At 38.0% G+C, this 27,175-nt stretch overlaps 1 protein-coding gene across 1 annotated transcript in view; it reads right to left on the minus strand.

Moving 5' to 3' along the window:
- SNX27 (sorting nexin 27) overlaps window positions 1-27,175 on the minus strand; it is a 124,331-nt gene that overhangs the window by 65,571 nt on the left and 31,585 nt on the right. The window contains exons 3-4 of the mRNA XM_037825982.1: window positions 1,890-2,082; window positions 245-309 (exon numbers count right to left, since the gene is read on the minus strand). Of these exons, the coding sequence (XP_037681910.1) occupies window positions 245-309; window positions 1,890-2,082 (258 nt within the window). The remainder of the gene's footprint in view (window positions 1-244; window positions 310-1,889; window positions 2,083-27,175) is intronic.

Raw genomic sequence — 27,175 nt, forward strand, 5'->3', positions numbered from 1 at the left:
TGAGTGGAAATGACTGTAAAATTTCTTGGTGGAATGAAAACTTGATAACTTAAGTCATCAGGGAAGGCTTCAAAAGAAAGTGGACCTGGCAGTAGGTCTTGAAGACAAGCAGGATACATATAAAAAAGAGGTAGAAAAAAATACAGTTGTTTGGAGAGGTTATGGCAATTCAATCCATAAACTATATCTTTATTTTTCCCCACAAGAAACCTAGACATAAGTAACCACTATTGGAGGTACCTACCTCATCTGACTCTGATAAGAATTCCTGCATGATGTCACTCTCACCAATGACTCGTATTGAACACACTGTAGAAAACAAAGATGTAATCAACAATATAAAGTCAAGAACATATCAAGGCTTAAGTGTAAATGAGCAGCAGTAGGCTACGCTGAGGAAGTATGCCACTCCTGGTATATGAGATTTTAAGGCATGACAAACAATCATCAAAAATTAGATGAACAGTCTAGAACAGAGGAATACTAGAAGATACAAAGGTGTAGTCACCCAGAAAAGAGAAATAAAAGTTCAGTAAATTTAACTTTGCAGTCTTGCATGAACTATGAACAAGCTAAAACAACAGAGATATGGGAAAAGAGACAATGGTAGGGAAAGGTCAGTTATTACTAAACCAAATACAACATTGAAATACAAAAGAAAGAATGTCCATTTATTCTAGGAAAAGTACAGCCAGAGAACCACAAGCATTTAAAGCTACTTTGGCATAAATGGGTGGGTAAATAAGTATTAGGCTAAGCATATTTTTATATTCATTGACTTTAGTATCAAAAAACCAAAACAACAACAACAACAACAACAAAAAAAGGAAGTAAGGAAGTAAAAGCAGACCAATAGGCAATCAAAAGTTAATTTCCTAATACTCATGAGTATGGCAAATTACACTGATGATTTTAATCCATTTGATTAAAAAAAATTTATATCCTTTATCATTTCCCAAAGGGCTATGTTTAGAGGCCATTCCATGCAAGAAAAAAGCTAAAAATAGATGAGGAAGTTTCACTACCTTCTATTGGGGAAATAGTTTTTCTTCAGAGATAAAGCTCCCTACCAAAATTAAAAAAAAAAAAAAAAAAAAAAAAAAAAAAAAAAATTTCAACTAGATCAATTAGTTCTTATACCAGGACACAGAATTACCAAATACCAGATAAGATCATTATTCTATTAAACTACTCTACTCTTAGGGATAAAGCAATTGTGCCACCAGAAAATTGTATCACTCTATAATGTAGTGAGGCAACATCTCTTCTCTGAGCCACAAGATGAACTATCTTTCCAGCAGAGCAGTGTCATTTCCCTGTCATTCTAGATAAACAAATGTTTCAGCATATACATCCACAGACTACAAATGTACTGTTTGGGAGCTCTGAGACAACAAGTAAGTTCAATACTTCTTTCCAAAACCTGCTTAACCTACAACTCAGCAAACCTATGCAAGGAGAACCTTAAGAGGAATAAGGAGTTTTCATGTAGGAAATGCAAGTGAGCCAAGAGTCATTTTAATGAAAATGTCTTAAATACTGACCACTTAATTCCCCAATCAATTTAGCATATTGGTGACTCTGTCTGAATGTTGCTTGCTGGTAAATACTATAACCCTATAAATAAAGATACTTAATACATCAAAAACTAAATATGCATTTTTCTGTTGGGAAGGCTCAGTGAGCCAATAAAACACAGGGTACTGATCACATGTTCAGTGGACGGTTTAGTTTTGCCTTCAAAGCTCTGATCATTAGACACTTGCATTCAGAAACTTGACCTACTTTCACTATTGAGTTACAGGAAAGTTATCTTACAATTTAGGAGTGGACTACATACTTAGACCCTATGTCTACTCAGGACAGTAGACTTTAATGGATGAGCTTACCTTTTTCTAGATATTCTTCCAACCCCCGACGTCGGGCATCTAATTGCTGTTCTGATAATGAGAATGGCCACTTCCCTGGAAGTCGGGGAAATGTAAAGTTGGCAAACTCTCTCTTTAGGTTCTGGTGTAGGATGGCAAACTCCCGGTACCGCTTAGAACACAGCTGCCTCCCAGCCATGTAAACATTGTACACCTGGTGAGAGAGAAGAGCAAACAAAAGCCTACTTACTACAGATTAAATCACAGAATCATCTAAAGTCAGGTTCAGGTTGATACTGCTTAGGTGCATTCTGCTATGTACCTATCAGAAAATGTGTTCAAGGTCAATTTAAAATAAGACTTACTTTTAATGAACATGGCAGAAGTTACATACAAAAGAGGGCTATCCCCTTTTAAGCAAGACATGATCTTATTTTTGCTATTAAAATTACCTCCAACACACCGTTTTATTTTCAAAAAGTTAAAAGTCATTCAAGGCCAGTGGGGTAAATATAGTGAATGAATAAGCAAGCAAATTTGGAGAGAGATGTAAAAAACTAGGGTTGATTATAAAGCAAGCTGACTGATATTTATATGTGGTCCAAACTGGCTCTAAAGTTAATTCCAAAGAAAAGGTCTAAAAACAATTTGAGCAATAGTGGCATTTTTGTTAACAACAACAAAATCATGTCTGCAAAAACTGCTTTTCTGAGATCAGATACCCCTGGTTTTGTTCTTCCTCCATCAATAAACAGGGTTAACAATTTAAAAGTTGAACAACACTAAGGACATCCTCCTACAACAAAGAATTAATAATCCTCATGAAGAAAGGAGCAGATTTTTGTTTACTGTTTACAGATGCATGCCAAGCTTCTAGAACAGGGCCTGGCACATAATAGGCACTCAGTAAATATTTGTTGAACAAATGAATGCATCTATATGCAAATCTTGAATAAGTGCCACAGTAAAAGTGGTGGGATGAGTAATCCCAAAACATCAAATAATCCAAGTTACTTTGTATCCTTAGAATATATCAACTAATGTGGAGATGGAAAAATTAGCCCCAAATTATATTTATTAGGCTAGTAAATTTCAATTCAGTTTTAAATGTGCACAAAACTAGGACTGATTTGAGATAATCTCCTCAGGTAATGAAAAGCTAATTAATGAGAATACAGATAAAAGCTTTTCCTTCAAGCTTGAGAAGAATCTTACCCATGCTTCCACGATTTGGGGAGGAGCATGAATTAAATGAAAAAGTAAAATAATTTGTTCATTCAAAGCTCCTCTCTCACAACTCTCCTCCTATGACCCCTCCCAAAATAAAAAATAAAGCTGCCAATCACTACAAAACACCCTCAAGATGTACATGATTCTGATCAATGAGTATTCTTTCTGTGATTATCACTCAGGCTTGTAGGTGACTGGAATGAATCACACATATTATCAAATATTTCCATCTCTGCCTTCTGAAGTGCAATACCATAAAAATGAAAATGGTCTCCCCCTCAGATAATACCACATATTCTCTTAGGGGAAAGAACTCTCAAAGAGTCTTACTCAGTCAATTTGGTCTTATATCTTCTTACTTCTCTCAAACCTAACTTACCAAATTTTTCAATAATATCATCTTTCCTTGATTAAAAAGCAAATCTACAACTCTAATGTTGTCATAAAACTAGCCTGAATTCCTCATACAAGAAAGGAAGGAAGGGGAGGGAGGCGGGGCAAGATGGCGCACTAGAGAGCTGTATGTTTTAGTTATTCCTCCAGGAAAGTAGGTAGAAAGCCAAGAACTGCGTGGACTGGACACCACAGAGCAATCTGACTTTGGGCATACTTCATACAACACTCATGAAAACGTGGAACTGCTGAGATCAGCGAAATCTGTAAGTTTTTGTGGCCAAGGGACCCACACCCCTCCCTGCCAGGCTCAGTCCCATGGGAGGAGGGGCTGTCAGCTCTGGGAAGGAGAAGGGAGAACTGCAGTGGCAGCCCTTATCGGAAACTCATTCTACTGATCCAAACTCCAACCACAGATACACTAAGACCAGACACCAGAGAATATGAGAGCAGCCAGCCCAGCAGAGAGGAGACAGGCATAGAAAAAAACAGCACAAAAAACTCCAAAATTAAAACAGGAGGATTTTTGGAGTTCTGGCGAACATAGAAAGGGGAAGGGCAGAGCTCAGCCCTGAGGCTCATATGCAAATCCTGAAAAAAAGCTGATCTCTCTGCCCTGTGGACCTTTCCTTAATGGCCCTAATTGCTTTGTCTCTTAGCATTTCAATAACCCATTAGATCTGTGAGGAGGGCCCTTTTTTTTTTTTTTTAATCCTTTTTCCTTTTTCTAAAACAATTACTATAAGAAGCCCAATACAGAAAGCTTCAAAGACTTGCAATTTGGGCAGGTCAAGACAAGAGCAGAACTAAGAGAGCTCTGAGACAAAAGGCAATAATCCAGTGGCTGAGAAAATTCACTAAACACCACAACTTCCCAAGAATGGGGGGGGTGTCCGCTCACAGCCATCATCCTGGTGGACAGGAAACACTCCTGCCCATCGCCAGCCCCATAGCCCAGAGCTGCCCCAGACAACCCAGTGTGATGGAAGTGCTTCAAATAACAGGCACACACCACAAAACTGGGCGTGGACATTAGCCTTCCCTGCAACCTCAGTTGATTGTCCCAGAGTTGGGAAGGTGGAGCAGTGTGAATTAACAAAGCCCCATTCAGCCATCATTTCAGCAGACTGGGAGCCTCCCTACACAGCCCAGGAGCCCAGAACCACCCTGGGGGGATGGCACTCACCTATGATATAGCACAGTCATCCCTGAACAGAGGACCAGGGGGTGCACGGCCTGGAAGAGGGACCCACTCGCAAGTCTCAGGAGCCATACGCCAATACCAAGGACTTGTGGGTCAGTGGCAGAGACAAACTGTGGCAGGACTGAACTGAAGGATTAGACTATTGCAGCAGCTTTAAAACTCCAGGATCACCAGGGAGATTTGATTGTTAGAGTCACCCCCTCTCTCTGACTGCCCAGTAACACGCCCCATAGACAGGGCGGCCAACACCAACTACACACGCAAGCTTGGTACACCAATTGGACCCCACAAGACTCAATTCCCCGCTCACCACAAAGGCAAAGCAGGGGAGAACTGGCTTGTGAAGAACAGGTGGCTCATGGACGCCACCTGCTGGGTAGTTAGAGAAAGTGTACTCCACGAAGCTGTAGATCTGATAAATTAGAGATAAGGACTTCAATTGGTCTACAAATCCTAAAAGAACCCTATCAAGTTCAGCAAATGCCAAGAGACCAAAAACAACAGAAAATTATAAAGCATATGAAAAACCCAGACGATATGGATAACCCAAGCCCAAGCACCCAAATCAAAAGACCAGAAGAGACACAGCACCTAGAGCAGCTACTCAAAGAACTAAAGATGAACAATGAGACCATAGTACGGGAGACAAAGGAAATCAAGAAGACCCTAGAAGAGCATAAAGAAGACACTGCAAGACTAAATAAAAAAATGGATGATCTTATGGAAATCAAAGAAACTGTTGACCAAATTAAAAAGATTCTGGACACTCATAGTACAAGACTAGAGGAAGTTGAACAACGAATCAGTGACCTGGAAGATGACAGAATGGAAAAAGAAAGCATAAAAGAAAGAGTGGGGAAAAAAATTGAAAAAATCGAAATGGACCTCAGGGATATGATAGATAATATGAAACGTCCAAATATAAGACTCATTGGTGTCCAGAAGGGGAAGAAAACGGTAAAGGTCTAGGAAGAGTATTCAAAGAAATTGTTGGGGAAAACTTCCCAAATCTTCTAAACAACATAAATACACAAATCATAAATGCTCAGAGAACCTCAAATAGAATAAATCCAAATAAACCCACTCCGAGACATATACTGATCACACTGTCAAACACAGAAGAGAAGGAGCAAGTTCTGAAAGCAGCAAGAGAAAAGCAATTCACCACATACAAAGGAAACAGCATAAGACTAAGTAGTGACTACTCAGCAGCCACCATGGAGGCAAGAAGGCAGTGGCAAGATATATTTAAAATTCTCAGTGAGAAAAATTTCCAGCCATGAATACTTTATCCAGCAAACCTCTCCTTCAAATTTGAGGGAGAGCTTAAATTTTTCACAGACAAACTAATGCTGAGAGAATTTGCTAACAAGAGACCTGCCCTACTGGAGATACTAAAGAGAGCCCTACAGACAGAGAAACAAAGAAAGGACAGAGAGACTTGGAGAAAGGTTCAGTACTAAAGAGATTCGGTATGGGTACAATAAAGGATATTAATAGACAGAGGGGAAAAATATGACAAACATAAACCAAAGGATAAGATGGCTGATTCAAGAAATGCCTTCACGGTTATAACGTTGAATGTAAATGGATTAAACTCCCCAATTAAAAGATATAGATTTGCAGAATGGATCAAAAAAAATGAACCATCAATATGTTGCATACAAGAGACTCATCTTAGACACAGGGACACAAAGAAACTGAAAGTGAAAGGATGGAAAAAAATATTTCATGCAAGCTACAGCCAAAAGAAAGCAGGAGTAGCAATATTAATCTCAGATAAAATAGACTTTAAATGCAGGGATGTTTTGAGAGACAAAGAAGGCCACTACATACTAATAAAAGGGGCAATTCAACAAGAAGAAATAACAATCATAAATGTCTATGCACCCAACCAAGGTGCCACAAAATCCATGAGAGAAACACTGGCAAAACTAAAGGAAGCAATTGATGTTTCCACAATAATTGTGGGAGACTTCAACACATCACTCTCTCCTATAGATAGATCAACCAGACAGAGGACCAATAAGGAAATTGAAAACCTAAACAATCTGATAAATGAATTAGATTTAACAGACATATACAGAACATTACATCCCAAATCACCAGGATACACATACTTTTCTAGTGCTCATGGAACTTTCTGCAGAATAGATCATATGCTGGGACATAAAACAAGCCTCAATAAATTAAAAAAGATTGAAATTATTCAAAGCACATTCTCTGACCACAATGGAATACAATTAGAAGTCAATAACCATCAGAGACTTAGAAAATTCACAAATACCTGGAGGTTAAACAACACACTCCTAAACAATCAGTGGGTTAAAGAAGAAATAGCAAGAGAAATTGCTAAATATATAGAGACGAACGAAAATGAGAACACAACATACCAAAACCTATGGGATGCAGCAAAAGCAGTGCTGAGGGGGAAATTTATAGCACTAAAGGCATATATTAAAAAGGAAGAAAGAGCCAAAATCAAAGAACTAATGGATCAACTGAAGAAGCTAGAAAATGAACAGCAAACCAATCCTAAACCAAGTAGAAGAAAAGAAATAACAAGGATTAAAGCAGAAATAAAAGACATAGAGAACAAAAAAACAATAGAGAGGATAACTATCACCAAAAGTTGGTTCTTGGAGAAGATCAACAAGATTGACAAGCCCCTAGCTAGACTGACAAAATCAAAAAGAGAGAAGACCCATATAAACAAAATAATGAATGAAAAAGGTGACATAACTGCAGATCCTGAAGAAATTAAAAAAATTATAAGAGGATATTATGAACAACTGTATGGCAACAAACTGGATAATGTAGAAGAAATGGACAATTTCCTGGAAACATATGAACAACCTAGACTGACCAGAGAAGAAATAGAAGACCTCAACCAACCCATCACAAGCAAAGAGATCCAATCAGTCATCAAAAATCTTCCCACAAATAAATGCCCAGGGCAAGATGGCTTCACAGGGGAATTCTACCAAACTTTCCAGAAAGAACTGACACCAATCTTACTCAAACTCTTTCAAAACATTGAAGAAAATGGAACACTACCTAACTCATTTTATGAAGCTAACATCAATCTAATACCAAAACCAGGCAAAGATGCTACAAAAAAGGAAAACTACCGGCCAATCTCCCTAATGAATATAGATGCAAAAATCCTCAACAAAATACTTGCAAATCGAATCCAAAGACACATTAAAAAAATCATACACCATGACCAAGTGGGGTTCATTCCAGGCATGCAAGGATGGTTCAACATAAGAAAAACAATCAATGTATTACAACACATTAAAAACTCGAAAGGGAAAAATCAATTGATCATCTCAATAGATGCTGAAAAAGCATTTGACAAAATCCAACATCCCTTTTTGATAAAAACACTTCAAAAGGTAGGAATTGAAGGAAACTTCCTCAACATGATAAAGAGCATATATGAAAAACCCACAGCCAGCATAGTACTCAATGGTGAGAGACTGAAAGCCTTCCCTCTAAGATCAGGAACAAGACAAGGATGCCCACTGTCACCACTGTTATTCAACATTGTGCTGGAAGTGCTAGCCAGGGCAATCCGGCAAGACAAAGAAATAAAAGGCATCCAAATTGGAAAAGAAGAAGTAAAACTGTCATTGTTTGCAGATGATATGATCTTATATCTGGAAAACCCTGAGAAATCGACGATACAGCTACCAGAGCTAATCAACAAATTTAGCAAAGTAGCAGGATACACGATTAACGCACATAAGTCAGTAATGTTTCTATATGCTAGAAATGAACAAACTAAAGAGACACTCAAGAAAAAGATACCATTTTCAATAGCAACTAAAAAAATGAGGTACCTAGGAATAAACTTAACTAATGATGTAAAAGACCTATACAAAGAAAACTACATAACTCTACTAAAAGAAATAGAAGGGGACCTTAAAAGATGGAAAAATATTCCACATTCATGGATAGGAAGGCTAAATGTCATTAAGTTGTCAATTCTACCCAAACTCATCTACAGATTCAATGCAATCCCAATCAAAATTCCAACAACCTACGTTGCAGACTTGGAAAAGCTAGTTATCAAATTTATTTGGAAAGGGAAGATACCTCGAATTGCTAAAGACACTCTAAAAAAGAAAAATGAAGTGGGAGAACTTACACTCCCTGACTTTGAAGCTTATTATAAAGCCACAGTTGTCAAAACAGCATGGTACTGGCACAAAGATAGACATATAGATCAATGGAATCGAATTGAGAATTCGGAGATGGATCCTCAGATCTATGGCCGACTGATCTTTGATAAGGCTCCCAAAGTCAGTGAACTGAGTCATAATGGTCTTTTCAACAAATGGGGCTGGGAGAGTTGGATATCCATATCCAAAAGAATGAAAGAAGAGCCCTACCTCACACCCTACACAAAAATTAACTCAAAATGGACCAAAGATCTCAATATTAAGGAAAGTACCATAAAACTCCTAGAAGATAATGTAGGAAAACATCTTCAAGACCTTGTATTAGGCGGCCACTTCCTAGACTTTACACCCAAAGCAAAAGCAACAAAAGAAAAAATAGATAAATGGGAACTCCTCAAGCTTAGAAGTTTCTGCACCTCAAAGGAATTTCTCAAAAAGGTAAAGAGGCAGCCAACTCAATGGGAAAAAATTTTGGAAACCATGTATCTGACAAAAGACTGATATCTTGCATATATAAAGAAATCCTACAACTCAATGACAATAGTACAGACAGCCCAATTAAAAAATGGGCAAAAGATATGAAAAGACAGTTCTCTGAAGAGGAAATACAAATGCCAAGAAACACATGAAAAAATGTTCAGCTTCAGTAGCTATTAGAGAGATGCAAATTAAGACCACAATGAGATACCATCTCACACCGATTAGAATGGCTGCCATTAAACAAACAGGAAACTACAAATGCTGGAGGGGATGTGGAGAAATTGGAACTCTTATTCATTGTTGGTGGGACTGTATAATGGTTCAGCCACTCTGGAAGTCAGTCTGGCAGTTCCTTAGACAACTAGATATAGAGTTACCATTTGATCCAGCGATTGCACTTCTTGGTATATACCCGGAAGATCTGAGAGCAGTGACACGAACAGATATCTGCACGCCAATGTTCATAGCAGCATTATTCACAATTGCCAAGAGATGGAAACAACCCAAATATCCTTCAACAGATGAGTGGATAAATAAAATGTGGTATATACACACGATGGAATACTACACGGCAGTAAGAAGGAACGACCTCATGAAACATAGCACAACATGGATGAACCTTGAAGACATAATGCTGAGCGAAATAAGCCAGGCACAAAAAGAGAAATATTATATGCTACCACTAATGTGAACTTTGAAAAATGTAAAACAAATGGTTTATAATGTAGAATGTAGGGGAACTAGCAATAGAGAGCAATTAAGGAAGGGGGAACAATAATCCAAGAAGAATAGATAAGCTGTTTAATATTCTGGGGATGCCCAGGAATGACTATGGTCTGTTAATTTCTGATGGATATAGTAGGAACAAGTTCACAGAAATGTTGCTATATTAGGTAACTTTCTTGGGGTAAAGTAGGAACATGCTGGAAGTAAAGCAGTTATCTTAGGTTAGTTGTCTTTTTCTTACTCCCTTGTTATGGTCTCTTTGAAATGTTCTTTTATTGTATGTTTTATTTTGTTTTAATTTTTTTTTTCATACAGTTGATTAAAAAAAAAAAAAAAAACAAGGAAAAAAATATGTAGAGCCCCCTTGAGTTGCCTGTGGAGAATGCAGGGGTATTGGCCTACCCCACCTCGATGGTTGCTAACATGACCACAGACATAGGGGACTGGTGGTTTGATGGGTTGAGCCCTCTACCATAGGTTTTACCCTTGGGAAGACGGTTGCTGCAAAGGAGAGGCTAGGCCTCCCTATAATTGTGCCTAAGAGCCTCCTCCCGAATGCCTCTTTGTTGCTCAGATGTGGCCCTCTCTCTCTACCTAAGCCAACTTGAAAGGTGAAATCACTGCCCTCCCCCCTACGTGGGATCAGACACCCAGGGGAGTGAATCTCCCTGGCAACGTGGAATATGACTCCCAGGGAGGAATGTAGACCTGGCATCATGGGACGGAGAACATCTTGTTGACCAAAAGGGGGATGTGAAAGGAAATGAAATAAGCTTCAGTGGCAGAGAGATTCCAAAACGAGCCGAGAGGTCACTCTGGTGGGCACTCTTATGCACAATACAAACAACCCTTTTTAGGTTCTAAAGAATTGGGGTAGTTGGTGATGAATACCTGAAACTATCAAACTACAACCCAGAACCCATGAATCTCGAAGACAATTGTATAAAAATTTAGCTTATGAGGGGTGACAATGGGATTGGCAAAGCCATAAGGACCACACTCCACTTTGTCTAGTTTATGGATGGATGAATAGAAAAATAGGGGAAGGAAACAAACAAACAGACAAAGGTACCCAGTGTTCTTTTTTACTTCAATTGTTCTTTTTCACTTTAATTATTATTCTTGTTATTTCTGTGTGTGTACTAATGAAGGTGTCAGGTATTGATTTAGGTGATGAATGTAGAACTATGTAAAGTTACTGTGAACAATTGAATGTAGGATTTGTTTTGTATGACTGTGTGGTATATGAATATATCTCAATAAAATGAAGATTAAAAAAAAAAAAAGAAAGGAATGAAGGGGGGGAAAACTAACTAGTGGCATTGTTGATTCAAAGATATTCCCAAATGTCTCTTTCCAAGGAAGAATAGAGCAGGTCTTTGACAATACATGTACATGGAGACTGTGACTGTATTTCCTCAAGGTGACACAGTGGTCTTAAATCCAGTAAAATATTTCCTAAGGCAGAAAGAGCCCTATAACTGGTCTTAAAAAAAAAAAAAAAGAAAAAATGGAGGAGGAGGAGAAAAGAAAGAGCCCTACAACTTGAGAGGCCCTCATGACCATCTCAACATAATGCCCTAAAAATGAATTAAGCTTTCAGTTTCTACATTTGCTATCGCCACCCCACCCTATGTAAATGTGAAGTCAAAAGGAACAGGAACATAGGATGCCTGACAATTCAGTAATACTTTAAAGCTGATAGAGGGATGGCTTACACGAGAACCAAAACATTTAAATTAACTGTGCTTAGCAAATGAGAAACATACAAATAGAGATCACGACAGTGGCTGTTTTTTTCTTTACTTGTCTTAAAAATTAATCAAGATCTATTTCTTGGTTCAGACATACTCATTTGCAAAAAACGACTGATTCACTTACTCTGCAAAAGACATGACTGTCATTGATCTCAATGAGAAAATATATCCTCTAGATTTGAAGAAGAACATAATAAAATATGAAAAACTCATTGCTGCATACTAAAGATATATACAGGCAGACAGTGCTTCTGGATCTCTCCAGCTTCGTATAAGCCCTGAGATTGATGGGCTCAAATGGAATTAAATAAAGTTAGTTTAACTTGCTTTTAAATACAATAGTACATAAAATTTAATAATCACTGGTCATCCTCTTTTCCAAGCCACCTCTCAGGTTAGAATGTTCAGACTGCAAACCAGCAGTAACAGGGTAACAAGTTTCAGCACTCTTGAGAAACTTTGCTGCTAAACCCAGTAAGAGGGAAAGGAGGATTTATGGGTGAGGAATGTGAAAAACTTATCTGATCAGTAATCTGTTTTTCTTTCTCTGAATTCTGCACCAAAGTCTCAGTAATCAGCTTTAAAATAATTTATTTCTCAATGTGTAAATGTCCATGCCTCCCTTCTACCCTCATGACACAGTCCTGGGGAATATATGCCAGAAGATGGTAACTCATCAATTCTTACATAATGAGCACAAAACACTATAGGAAAAGCAATTCTAGAATATCTGAGCTTTGCATTCAGTAGCAAAAACTGAGACCTAAAATGTTAGAAATCTTTGTGTTTCTTGTTCCTTAACCCCCACCTACATATTTCTAAGGTTTTTAAATGGCAACCTCTCATTCTATATACAATCTGAACAAAATGTTCTCATTTTCTTAAAACTCTAGTAACTGACAGGAATTGTGCAAAAGAAAATCTCCTAATGATTATTTAATGCAAAAGTGATTGGGAAAAAAAGTTGGCATAATGCATTTTGGCCATGGCAACATTATCCAAGTTGACTCCCAAATGTAAAATGGACACTAAACTAGTTCATGCTATTGATCTGGATGGATCTTCAATGTACATTAATGATCATCAAATTGTTTCCAAAGCCATAACGTCATTTAATCCCATGTTTAGCTGAAACTTCATCTTTTAAAGGATACATTATTGCCATTCACAAGCTGCTTATACTAGCAAAAGGAGGTAACACTCATAGTTGACTTCTGGGTAAAATTCATGAGGTCTTTATCTAAGGGATCCTTCAGAAATGCCCACATATTTAGGCTTCTGCTTGGAAAGAGAAAAGCGTGAAAGCAATAACATGATCTTAAATAACATAGGGTACAAGTGTGTGTGTGTGAGTGTGTGTGCGAGTGTGTGTGCGCACATGTGTGTGTTTTCCCTAATGTAGATCTTAAATGATCTCTATTACTTTTCTTTTTCTTTGTTTGGATCTTAGGTGCCCAAAACTGGATTAATTATAATCTTTGGTTCATAATACAGGGTCATTATGGCCAGCTTTTTGTTTGATCATTTTTATGAAGCACCTAAAATAAAATTAAGACCCTGACAATAACTTATTTCTAATTTCTCCATCCTAGCTCTCTGCTTCCCATTCCCCCAAAAATTATCACACTGAACCATGTTCCTCATTCTCTTTTCTTTGTATATAGTTTTTTTTTAACATTTAAGTGTAACCTTAGAATTGTATTTCTTATTTTAATTTTTAAAGGATATTTTAATAAATGATATCATGCCGAATGAGACCTTTTACAACTTACTTATTCACTTAATATTATATTACTAACTCTCATCCACAATTTTATAGACCTTTACAGCTTGTTCTGTTGTATACAACATTTCATTGTATGACTAAATCAGAGTTGTTTTATTTTTATTTTATAGTTTGTTTTTAATCTGTTATCCCACTGATGGGTATTTGGGTTATTTCTGTATTTTGGCTATTGTGAACACTGCTTCTGTGAACATTTCTATATATGCTTCCTGTTGTACATGTATAAGAGGCTCCACTGGGTTATACCTAAAGAGCAGGGTTACAAGGTATGTGGATATACAATTTCAGGAGATAATGCCAAACTGGTGATTGCACCAATTTATATTCCTAACAGAGATGTATAAAAAGATCCTCTTAATTTTTGCCAATGGAATTCGTATGAAAAAATTTCTCACTGCGGTCTTAATTTACCTTGCTCTAATTATTAATGATGATGAACGTCTCTTCATATACTTACAGGCCACATGAATATCCTCATCTATAAAATATATATTCATGTGTGTTGCCTACTGTTATATTGTTTTTTTGTGCGATTTTCTCATTTCTCTGTGGAGTTCTTTATATATTCTTGACATAGACTTTTTCATTTGTGTGTACTGCGAATATCTTTACCCAATTTGTACCTTGTCTTTTCACTTTATTTAAAGCATCTTATAATTTTTAAAAAGTTCTTCATTTTAAGAGTTCAATGTATCAAACTTTTTTTTAATAACCAGTGATTTTTGGGCCTTAAGAAACTTTTCCCTTACCTAAAGATCTATAGTTATTCACCAATATTTTCTACTAAGAGCTTTAAATTTTTTGTTTTGTCATTTAAGCCCTTAATGCATCTGGGATTGATTTTTGTTATACAGTAAGAGGTAGAGTTCCACTGGTATTTCTTTTAAAGCCAAGAATATTTCAAAGCAATCTTTTAATTTAATTATCCCTCACAAAAAATAATCTGGGAACTTCTGGGTGGTCTGGGAGTAACCTGTCACTGTAAGCAACTGGAAAACTGCACAAAATACAGGAAAAACTGTTTTCAGACATTGGACAACAGCTGGCTCAGAACTGTGGTCCCTGAGAAAAGTGAAACAAACAAGATAAGCCCTGCCTGAGAGTAACTCCTGAATTGTGGCTCAAGGAGGGGTACCCAAACAGAGTTCAGCAACTTCACTTAGTTGAGGAGACAGAGACTGGAGTGCAGGGAGACCAAAGCAGCTAGAATTTGCAGGGCAGAGTAACCAAGATGAGGGAACTAAAGAGAGAAAGAGCTCCAAATATCTATATAGACTCTCCTTGAGTTTTAGCTGAATAACAATCTGAGGAAAGAACTTTTACTGGGGGGACCTGTAAAACGAACAATTCCTGGAGTTCACAGAGGAGAAAGAATCATTCAGCCTCCCTCCAGCCAGAACAGAAATGTCCTTGAATACACATAGCATTTGGAAGGGAACTCAAAAGGGCCATGCTTTGGGAGTGGGGCTAAATTATTTCTAGAGTAAAAAGCTGCTTTAAACTTACTCTAAAAGAGCTTAAAAACAAATCTCAAAAAGATCAAAGTAATCTGTAAATAACTGCATGCCAGAACAAGTCTCAACAGTCTTTAAAGGAATGTAACAAAAACTAGCACCTGATAACAGAAAATTCACAATGTACAGTATCCCATCAAAATTACTAGACATACCCAGTCAAAGGAAAAAACACTTCAAATGAAATACAGGAGTTGAAACAACTAATTAAAGATCTTCAAACAAATACACTAAATCAATTCAAAAAGTAAATCAATAAGTTGAGGGAAAACATGGCAAAAGAGACGAAGGATATAAAGAAGACACTGGATGAGCATAAGGAAGAACTTTAAAGTTTGAAAAAATTACAGAACTTATGGGAATGAAACACAAAATAGAAAAGATGAAAAACACAATGGAGACATACAAGAGCAGATTTCAAGAGGCAGAAGAAAGGATTCAGGAACTAGAGGAGAAAACATCTGAAATCAACACAAAAAAGAACAGATAGGGAAAAGGATGGAAAAATATTAGCAGGTTCTCAGGGAATTGAATGACAACATGAAGTGCATGAATATATGTGTCATGGGTGTCCCAGAAGGAGACAACAAGGAAAAAGGGGCAGAAAGAATAATGGAGGAAATAATCACTAAAAATTTCCCATCTCTTACGAAAGACATAAAATTACAGATCCAAGAAGTACAGCATAACCCAAACAGAATAGATCTGAAAAGATCTACTCCAAGACACAATAATCAGATTATCAAATGTGAAAGACAAAGACAGAATTCTGAAAGTATCAAGAGAAAAGCAATCCATCACATACAAAAGGGGCTTGATAAGACTATGTGCAGATTTCTCAGTAGAAACCATGGAGGTGAGAAGGCAGTGGCATGATATATTGAAGATACTGAAAGAGAAAAATTGCCAACCAAGAATTCTATATCCAGCAAAACCATCCTTAAAAAATGAGGGAGAGTTTAAAATATTTTCAGACAAACAGAACTAACAGAGTTTGTGAACAAGAGACCTATTCTACAAGAAATAAGAAAGGGAGCACTACAGGCAGATAGGAAAAGACAGGAGAGGTTTGGAGAAGAGAGTAGAAATGAAGACCATCAGTAAGAGGAAAAAGAGAGAGAGAAAAAATAAGATATGACGTATAAAATCCAAAAGACAAAATGGTAGACAGTAGAAATTATATTGAGTGAAATCTGCCAGAAACAAAAGGATGGATATTCTAAGGACTCACTAATATGAACTAACATTGATGAGTGAAGTTTGAGAGTTAAAGTTGAGAACACAGATTGTCAGGAGATAGAAAGAAGTTAGAAAATGAAGGAGTACAGAAGATTCAACAGGACTGACTGCATAAGATCCAGAAATATATAACATAATACTGTGTGATGGTAACACAATATTGTAAGTACTCTGAATAAAGATGAGTGTGAGTATGGTTGAACGTGGAAGGCTAGGGGCATGACACCAGAAGGAAAGATATAAGACAAAGACTGGGATTGCATAACTTAGTGAAACCTAGAGTGGTCAATGATGGTAATTAAATGTACAAATAGAATGCTTTTAAATGACGGAGAACAAATGAAAGTCAACATTGCAAGGTGTTGAAAATTGGATGGGATGGGGGGGAATACAATCAATGCAAACTAGAGTCTACAGTTAACAGTAACATTGTAAGATGCTTCCATTAATTTAACAAAGGCAATACACCCAAGCTAAATATCTATAAGAGGGGGATATAAGGGAGTGATATGGGATTCCTGGTGGTGGTGGTGTTCACTGACCCTTCCATTCTATTTTGTTTTTATTTTCCTTCTATCTTTTATATTTTTATTGTTCTTTTTTTTCCTCCTTTTCCTCTTTCTTTGAGGAAGAAATGGAAATGTCCTTAGAATGGATTGTATGGTATATGAATAAAACTGTTTAAAAAATAAACAGAGGCATATAAGTGCTGGAGAAAATGTGGAGTGAGGATGTACCTATTCACTATTGGTAGGGAAAAGCAGAATGGGGTAGCCAAGCTGGAGGGCAGTTTGGTGGTTCCACAGGAAGCTAACTATGGGGTTGCCAAAAGGCCCGCAACCCCATTATTGGGTATATACTTGGAAGAACTGAGAACAGAACAGGAATGAACATTGCACACAGGTGTCTATGGTGGCAGTATTCACGATTTACAATGGATGAAGGTGACCTAACGGTACATCGACCGATAAAAGGAATGGTGAACTGTGGTGTATACATACAATGGAATATTGAGCGAAGGCAAAAAGAAATGAAGTTGTGAGGTATGCACCTAGGTGAATGGACCTTGAGGTCAGTATGCTGAGTGAAATAAACCAGAAATGAAAGACAAACATTATAGCACCTCACTAATATGGGCTAACTATAATGTGCAAACTCTGAGAATTGAATCTGAGGGCACAGGTTATCAGGAGAAAGCTTACGGTAAAGGTTCCTAGATTGTAAGCTCTTACAGCAGTCACATCTATTCATGTGTTGTAACGGTTATTTCTAAATTCTGAGATGATGAGCTGTTTGTGTATAACCTAGTTGTCCCTGGAACTTCAGGTATCTGTGTGACACCTGAAACTCAGAGCCAGAGTTCACAGCTATGAATGTCAGTATTATCCCATACAACAAATGTTAAAGAAGCTGAAAAAGAGATCAGACTTTAATTAGAAATACGAATGAAATGGACCTGGTTAAGACTAAGGTAAACCAGACTAAACAGAAAAGGATGATATTGACTGTATTTTAAAACTTCAACTTCTGCGTGAGACCAAAGAAAGAGATAATTATTTGGTGGAAAATCTATATTTTCTGTAACATGCTATATAATGTAACTTGTATGGTCAGTTTACTCAAACATGATAATTACACGGAACCCTGAGTAGGGATGAGATCTGGTTGATTTGTACAGGTTAGCATGAAACTCTAAAACATCCCCGAGAATTTGGGCAGAGAAAAAAACTATTTGCAAAGCCCCCTTGAGGGACTGGGGAAAAGTTGGAGATATTAAACTTCCCCACCTGGGGAATTCCTGATATTTTTGCAAACACTGGGGACTACCATTGTAGTAGGCCAATCCGTCAATCTTGGGGCTTGCCCTTATGAAGCTTGTTACTGCAAAGGAGAGGCTAGGCCTACTTATAATTGTGCCTAAGTCACCCCCAGAAAACCTTTTTTGTTGCTCATATGTGGCCTCTCTCTCTAACCCAACACTGCAGGTAAACTCACTGCTCCCCTCCCCCCCCCACAACCACCACATGGGACATGACTCCCAGGGGTGTAAATCTCCCTGGAAAAGTGGGACATGACTCCTGGGAATGAGCCAGGATCCAGAATTGTGGGATTGAGAAGGCTTTCTTGACCAAAACGGGGAAGAGAAATGAAACAAAATAAAGTTTCAGTGGCTGAGATATTTCAAATGGAGTTGAGAGGTCATTCTAGAGGTTATTCTTATGATTATATTCTTATGATATATAGATATCTTTTTTTTTAGTTTTTAGTGTAGTATATTAGCTAAAAGGAAATACCTGAAACTGTTGAACTGCAATCCAGTATCCTTGATTCTTGAAGATGATCGTGTGACTATACAGCTTATGAGGGATGACTGTGTGATTGTGAAAACCTTGTGGCCCACACTCCCTTTATCTGGTGTATGGACAGATAAGTAGAAAAAGGGGGACAAAAAGTAAACAAATAATGGGGGTGGGGGGAAGGAGTATGAGATGTTTTGGGTGTTGCTCTTCACTTCAATTTTTATTTTTATTTTTATTCTTATTTTTCTTCTTATTTCTTAGAGTAATGAAACTGTTCAAAAAATTGATTGTGGTGATGAATGCACAACTATATGATGATACTGTGAACACCTGATTGTACACTTCGGGTGATTTTATGATATGTGAACATATCTCAATAAAATTGCATTAAAAAATTACTAGACATATAAAGAAGCTAGAAAATTTGACCTGTATCCAGGAGAAAAATCAGTCAATAGAAACAGACCCAGAAATGAAAGAAATGACATTAAGCAGCTGTAACAGGCAGCTTCTGTTCTGTTTAAGATTTAGAAAGCTGCAAGAAGAGCACTTCCACCCTAGACTCAAAGGAAGAATTCTCATTCACTTGCTAGTCTTTTCCATGGACCTTCACTGCACTCAAGAGAAAGACTGGGGGCAGGGCAGGAGACGAGAAATAGCCTCCCTTGGTGGCCCAGGCATGCAGGAGGTGACTGGCAACTGTTAGGGGAGAGACCCATTGCCCCACCTACTTCTCAGACCTTTCTCTTCTTCTGTTAAGCAAAAGCTTTAAGCCATCGGGAGCTGGGCAGCAAAACTTCTCACTCAGAGGGCACAGGGAAAAATCCACTGCTTCTGGGGAAGGAGTAAAAGCAAAACTTCCCTGTTCTTGGGAAGAGGCAAGAAACCATCTTGGCTCTGGGTTCCTACACTGATACCAAGAGGGAGGTCTACTATAGCTGGGGCAGAACAGGAAACTCCTTCTCAAGATGAACTATAAATATAAGTTAGAGTTGGCTGAAACCAGGAGGAAGAGTAGGGAAACTAGGAAAACCTCACCCCCAAAACCCAGGCATATAGATCCTGCCTAAGATTGATGCTGGACCAGATAACGTGAAACTCATCTTTCCCTACCGTAAGTTTACAGCCAAGTAAAAAACAAGAACAGTCTACTAGTGGGGGAAAAGAGTGTGGGGAGAGAACCTGTCTTTGGTACAGGCATACAGGGTGGCTGAATGCTAAGAGAAAGGCAGAAATACTGAGAAAAACCCTCTAGAACCCCAACAGCCACCTCTAAGCACATGGTAACAGCAGCTGACTGCCAGAGGAATTTGGGGCCTACGGCACAATAAAAGTAATGATAGCCACTGCAAAATCCAACCCAGTTCATCTCCTGACTAGATTGACTCAATCACCAAACAGAAGAAGGGACTTTCTCATTTCCAAGTACGCATACTGTTTACCTCAGTCTCTACTGTTCTTCTACACATGATGCTTGCCATTCAATCAACTATTACAAGATAAAAAAGCAAGGAGGAAAAAATAACCACTGTTAAGAGATAAAGCAAGTCTCAGAGATGACCCAGATGTTGAAACTATCAGACAGGGACTCTAAAACAACCATGAGTAATATGTTAACGGAACTATGGAAAAGGCAGGCAACATATATGAACAAATGGGAAATTTCCCTGATATCAATCTATAAGAAAACATCAAACGGAAATGACAGAAATAAAAAACTTGGTATCGGAGATAAAGAATTCCTCCAACGGGCTCATCAGTAGACTGGACACAAATGAGGAGAGAATCAATGAACTTGAAAACAGGTGAATAGAAATTATCCAAACTGCCCAAAAAGAAAAAAAAAAAGAGTTAAAAACAAACATAACAGAGCATCCAAACACTATAAAACAATATCAAACAGATATTTTGGATGCTGTAAGTTTAGAGAATTCCAAACAGGATAAATACCAAATAATACATAATAATCAAACTTCTGAAAGCCAAAGACAGAGAAAACCTTGAAGGTAGACACAAAAAGTTAAAACATTACATAGAAAGGAACAAAAATTAAAATCAGCAGGCTTCTCATGAGAAACTATGTAAGCCAGAAGACTGGAATGACATTTTTAAAGCACTGAAAGAAAAAAAAATACTAACCCAGCATTCTATGCACTGTGCAAGTATCTTTTGAACATAAAGGTGGGAAAAAAAAAAAGACACTTTCAGACCAACAAAATCTGGGGGAATCCATTGCCAACAGACCTGTACCACAAGGAAATTAATGGAAGTTCTTTAAGTAGAAAATATGATGGACACTGGATTTACACAAAGGAATAAAGAGCACCAGAAATGGTAAATGTGTGATTAAATATAAAAGAACTCTTTTCTCATCTTTAATCTCTTTAAAAGATAATTCTTTAAAACAAAAATAACAATGTATCATAGATTTTATAATACAGAAGTAAAATATATAACAACAGCCCAAAGGATGGGGGTGGGAAATTAAATATACTGCTGTAAGATTCTTATTCTGTTTTTGAAGTAATATATATTATTTGAAGGTAGACACTTAGAAATTAAAAATGTATACTGTAAAGCTAGATCAACTACTAAGAAAATAAAACAAACTTATAGTTAATAAAATAATAGCGGGGAAAAAGGAAATATTAAAAAATACTAATCCAGAAGAAGTCAGGAAAAGAGGGAAAAATGAATAAAGAACAAATGAGACATGGTGTTATACAAAGAGCAAGATGGTAGATTTAAAGCCAACTACATCAATAATTATATTAAACGTAACTGTTACATACAGCCCAAATAAAAGACTGAGATTGTCAGTCTGGATAAAACTATATACTGTCTACAAGAAACACACTCTAAATATAAATACGTAGATAGGTTAAAAGCAAACAGATGGAAAAGATACACAATGAAAACAATAACTCAAAGAAAGCTGTTGTAGTGGCTATATGTTTATATCAGACAAAGACTATACAATAAAAAAGGTATGATAAAGAGAGATATTTTGTGCCGGTTTGAGTGTATTGTGTCCCCCAAATGCCATTATCTTTGTGGTCTTGTGTGGGGCAGGTGTTTTGGTGATGGTTGGATTTGCTTGGAATGTGCCCCACCCAGCTGTGGGCAATGATTCTGATGAGATGTTCCCATGGAGGTGTGGCCCCACCCATTGGGGGTGGGCCTTTATCAGTGGAGCTATATAAATGAGCTGACTCAGAGAGAGGAAACTGAGTGCAGCTGGGAGTGATGTTTTGAAGAGAAGCAAGCTTGAAAGAGAGGAACGTCCTGGGAGAAAGCCGTTTTGAGGCCGGAGCTTTGGAGCAGATGCTGACTGCCTTCCCAGCTAGCAGAGGTTTTCCGGACGCCATTGGCCATCCTCAGGTGAAGGTGCCCGGTTGCTGATGTACCTTGGACGCTTTGTGGCCTTAAGACTGTAATTGTGTAGTGAAATAAACCCCCATTTTATAAAAGCCTATCCATCTCTGGTGTTTTGCATTCTCCAGCATTAGCAAACTAGGACAGATTTTGGTACCAGAAGTGGGGTGCTTTTGCTGCTGAGTTTGCAAATACCAAACATGTTGGAATGGCTTTTTAAATGGATAATGGGGAGTTTCTGGAAGAATTGTGAGGAGCTTGACAGAAAAGGCCAAAACTGCTTTAAAGAGACTGTTTATGGAAATATGGAGTCTAAAGATACTTCTGATGAGGACTTGAGCAGAAATGATGAATGTGTTGTTGTAAACTGGAAGAAAGGTGATCCTTGTTTTAAAGTGGCACAGAATTTGGCAAAATTGAGTCCTGGTGTCAGATGGAAGGAAGAATCTGGAAGCAACAGCCTGGAATACTTAGCTGAGGAGATCTCCAGACTACGTGTGGAGGACGTATCCTGGCTTCTCCTTGCAGCTTATAGTAAAATGCGAGCAGAGAGAGATAAACTTAGAACTGAACTCTTGGGTTCAAAGAAACCAGAAGTTGATGGCTTGGAAAATTACAGGCTCCCAGGGGGTGGAATCCCAGAAGCTACAGCCCAATGTGAGGATGAAACCAAACATGGAACCCAGCCACCATTTCAGTACAAGCCAAGATTGGAAAAGGAGTTAAGCAGAAAGGATTTGTGGAAACTCCTATTGTCTGATGGCTTTGACCCTTGCGTGCTTCATGCAAAGCCAACAGAATTTTTGTGAGATCTTTATAGACAGAGCCATTGCCGGTCTGGACTGGAGGAGACAGACAAGGGAAAAATTAAAGGAAAAATCTCTTCAAAGACAGAGACATGGAGGTTGAGGTCTGGAGTCAGGAGGTCTCGGGCTGGGAGAGCGGAGCAGCCCACATGCATGGAAAGGGTGAGTTTGCCCTGGAGGTCGAGGGCGGGCCTTCTGCCTCGATGCTCTGGAAGAGTTTTGCCACCTCAGGTCCCAAAGAGGGTGGAGCACATTTCCAGGGAATTGAGGAGAGCCTGGCTGCCACCACACTGTTCTGAAGGGGTTGAGCGTGTGCCCCGGAGATGGAAGGGAATCCGGGAGCTGCCCTGAGGTTTTAGGAGGGTGGAGCCAAGAAGGTGGTCTCCCCAATGTGTGGATATGTTGGAGCACTCACCCAAGCATTTGGAGAGGAAACAGCTGCCAAAAAGGCCCTTGGGAAGGGTTAGGCTCCCGCTCTCTCAAGCCCCAAGGATGCAACATTGTTTTGTTAGTGACTCTCAGACTCTGAAATCTAATGGAGTTTGTCCTGTGGGTTTTAGGAACTGTTTTGCTCCTGTTAACCCTGTTTTCCTTACTGTTTCTCCTTATGGCAATGGAAATGTTCATCCTATGAATGTCTCTCCTTTGTATACTGGAAGCACATAACTTGTTCTAAGTTCACAGATCCACAGCTAGAGGGGAATTATGCCTTAGGACTAACCATGCCTAAATTGATTTTGATGGGATTTTGTACTTAACTTTTGTTACTGAAATGGTTTAAGTTTTTGTGATATTGTGATGAAATGAATGTATTTTGTATTTGGAAAGGTAATGTCATTTTGGGTTCCAGGGGGTGGAATGTGCCGGTTTGAGTGTATTGTGTCCCCCAAATGCCATTATCTTTGTGGTCTTGTGTGGGGCAGGCGTTTTGGTGATGGTTGGATTTACTTGGAATGTGCCCCACCCAGCTGTGGGCAATGATTCCGATGAGATGTTCCCATGGAGGTGTGGCCCCACCCATTCGGGGTGGGCCTTTATCAGTGGAGCTATATAAATGAGCTGACTCAGAGAGAGGAAACTGAGTGCAGCTGGGAGTGATGTTTTGAAGAGAAGCAAGCTTGCAAGAGAGGAACGTCCTGGGAGAAAGCCGTTTTGAGGCCGGAGCTTTGGAGCAGACGCTGGCTGCCTTCCCAGCTAGCAGAGGTTTTCCAGACGCCATTGGCCATCCTCAGGTGAAGGTGCCCGGTTGCTGATGTGTTACCTTGGACGCTTTATGGCCTTAAGACTGTAATTGTGTAGTGAAATAAACCCCCGTTTTATAAAAGCCTATCCATCTCTGGTGTTTTGCATTCTCCAGCATTAGCAAACTAGGACATATTTCATAATGTTATAAGGAGTCAATTCATCAAGAAGACCTAAGAGCCTAAGAGCTTCAATATACGCAGAGAAAAAACTGATAGAACTGAAGACTCCACTTCAAGTATGGTTGTGTAAACTTCCCCTACAGCCTGCCCATTGTTAACAACTACAAACTCTAGACAAAATACAAAAAAAACAATTGTAGCGGGGTGTCAAAACATTAAGCAACAGCTTGCATGGGGGGTGGGGATAGGGAGGTGTCTTACTTTTCAGAGGCTTTGTCCTGATAGTGGGCAGCAGTCACAGAGTGGCAAAACTCAAACAACTAAAACTCTGATAGAAACCTTGCCACCTTTCTGGCTGGAGCAAACAGGAAAGGATTCTGAGCAACCATGGCTGCCACCAGAATGAGGGGAGAGAGCCAGAGAAGGGGATCCCTTAAGTCTGTGAATAAATACCACATATATCTCAGGCTGAGTCTTCCCAGACAGATTCAATGTAACACAGCAAACGATGAAAGAGTTGAGCTGAGGCTTGATATACAACCCACAGAAGGTGGCACAGCTTTCAGTTAATTACCAGGAAAAACAAAATCATGAGCATTTCTCAGAGGAACATTACTGTACCCAGAGTCTATACAATATAATATCCATGATACAATCTAAAATTACTCAATAAACAAAGAACCAGGAGAATATGACCCAAATGAAAAGACAGAGACCAACCTCAAAATGTTATAAATGTTGGAATTTCAAATATATAATCAATGAAACAAACAAGCCCAGAAATAGAACCACACATACGGTCAACGGATTTTCAACAATGGTGCCAAGGAATTCAATGGAGAAAGGATATTCTTTTCAACACATGTTGCTGGAACAACTGGATAGCCACATGGAAAAAAAAAAAAAGACATCCTGACCCTTATATTACACAATACATAAAAATTAACTCAAAGTTGATCACAGACCTAAACTTAAGAGGTAGAACTATGATGCAGCCACTTTGGAAAACAACCTCAAAAGATTAAACACAATTACCATATGACACAGCAATTCCAACTTCTAAGTATATATCCAAGAGAAATAAAAGCATATGTCCACATAAGAACTTGTACACAAATGTTCATAGCAGCATTATAAACAACAGCCGAATGCCCATCAACTGATGAATGGATAAATAAAATGCATATATTCATACAATGGAACATTACTCAGCAATAAAAAGGAAGGAAGTACTGAATATATTCTGCAACATGGGTAAACCTTGAAAATACTATGCCAAGTGAAAGATGTCAATCACAAAAGGCGATATATGATTCCATTTATATGAAATGTCAGAACAGACGATAGAGAAAGAAAGTTGATAGTGGCTGCCTAGGGTTGGAGGGAATGAGAGGTTTGGGGGATCACTGCTAAAGGGTATGAGATTTCTTTTTGAGATGATGAAAATGTTCTGAAATTGATTGTGGTGATTACTACACAATTCTGTGAACATACTAAAAACCATTAAATCACATACTTTAAGTGGGTGAATTTTAAGGTATCTGAACCATACCTCAATAAAGCTATTTAAAAAAAAGAGCTAAAACTATAAAACTTCTATAAGAAAACAGGAGAAAAGATAAGTGTCCTTGGGATTAGGCAAATTTCTTAGAACACCAAAAGCACTGTGCATAAATGAAAACACTGATAACCTAGACTTCACCAAAATTTAAAACTTCTGTTCTTCGAAACACAGTTACAAAAAAAAAAAAAAAAGGAACGGCAAGCCACAGACTGGGAGACAATAGCTGCAAAACATCTATGTGATAAAGGACATATCTAGAATATATAAAGAACCCTTATAACAAAATAATAAGACAATTTAATTTTTAAGCACATGAAAATGAAAATAAGCTCATCATCCTAAATCATAATTTAAATGCAAATTAAAACCAGAGTGAGATACCACTACATACCCACTAGAATGGCTAGAATTAAAATACTGGAAACACCAAGGGTTCAAGATGTTGTGGAACTCTTCATTGCTGATAAGAATGCAAAAAAATGGTTCAGTCATTTTGGAAGACAATTTGGCAGTTTCTATAAGAAAGGTTAAATTTACACTTACCGTATTTCCTCAAGTCTATTTCTAGGTTTGTTGTACTCAAGAAAAATGAAAATTTATGTCTACATAAAGACTTATACAATAATGTTATTTCCTAGCAGCTTTAGGCATAAATAGCCCCAAACTGGAAGCAACTCAAATGTACATCAAAAGGTGAGTGGATAAAATCCATACAATGGGTAAGATAAAACCACACAATGGAATATTACTAGCAATTAAAAAAGAACATCATGGGGAAACATCAGACAGATCACAAGGAAACATCAGACAGATCATGAGGAAACATCAGACAGACCCAAACTGACCTGCAGTCTTCAAAAATGTCAAGTTCAGAAAGACAAAGACTGAAGAACTGTTCCAGGTTAAAGGAGTCTCAAGAGAACAGTCAACTAAATGTAATGAGTTATCCTAGACTGGATCCTGGACCAGTAAAGCTGGTTTTTGACTTTGGCTAAAAAGGACATTAGAGAAACAACTGATAGAATTTGAAGTCTGTAGATCAGCCAATAATATTATGTCAATGTAAATTCCCTGATTTTGATCATTGTATTGCAGCTATGTAGGAGTGTGTCCTTACTTTTAGGAAATGTTATATAAACTGAGGTATTCAGAGGTAAAGGAGCATCATGTCTTCAATCTATTCTCAAATGTTACAGGATAAAAAAAATAGAGAAGAGAGAGAATGAATGATAAACACGGTAAAATGTTAACATTTGGAGAATATGGGTAAAGGGTAGAACATCCAATCTGTTCTACTTTTAGAACCTGACTTTGATCTTAACTCTTACATGCCTTATGATTCAAAGTACAGAACTTTTGAAGCACTTTATTTTTGCATATAT

The sequence above is a fragment of the Choloepus didactylus genome, chromosome 2 (genome assembly GCF_015220235.1).
Source record: "Choloepus didactylus isolate mChoDid1 chromosome 2, mChoDid1.pri, whole genome shotgun sequence".
Classification (NCBI taxonomy): domain Eukaryota; kingdom Metazoa; phylum Chordata; class Mammalia; order Pilosa; family Megalonychidae; genus Choloepus; species Choloepus didactylus.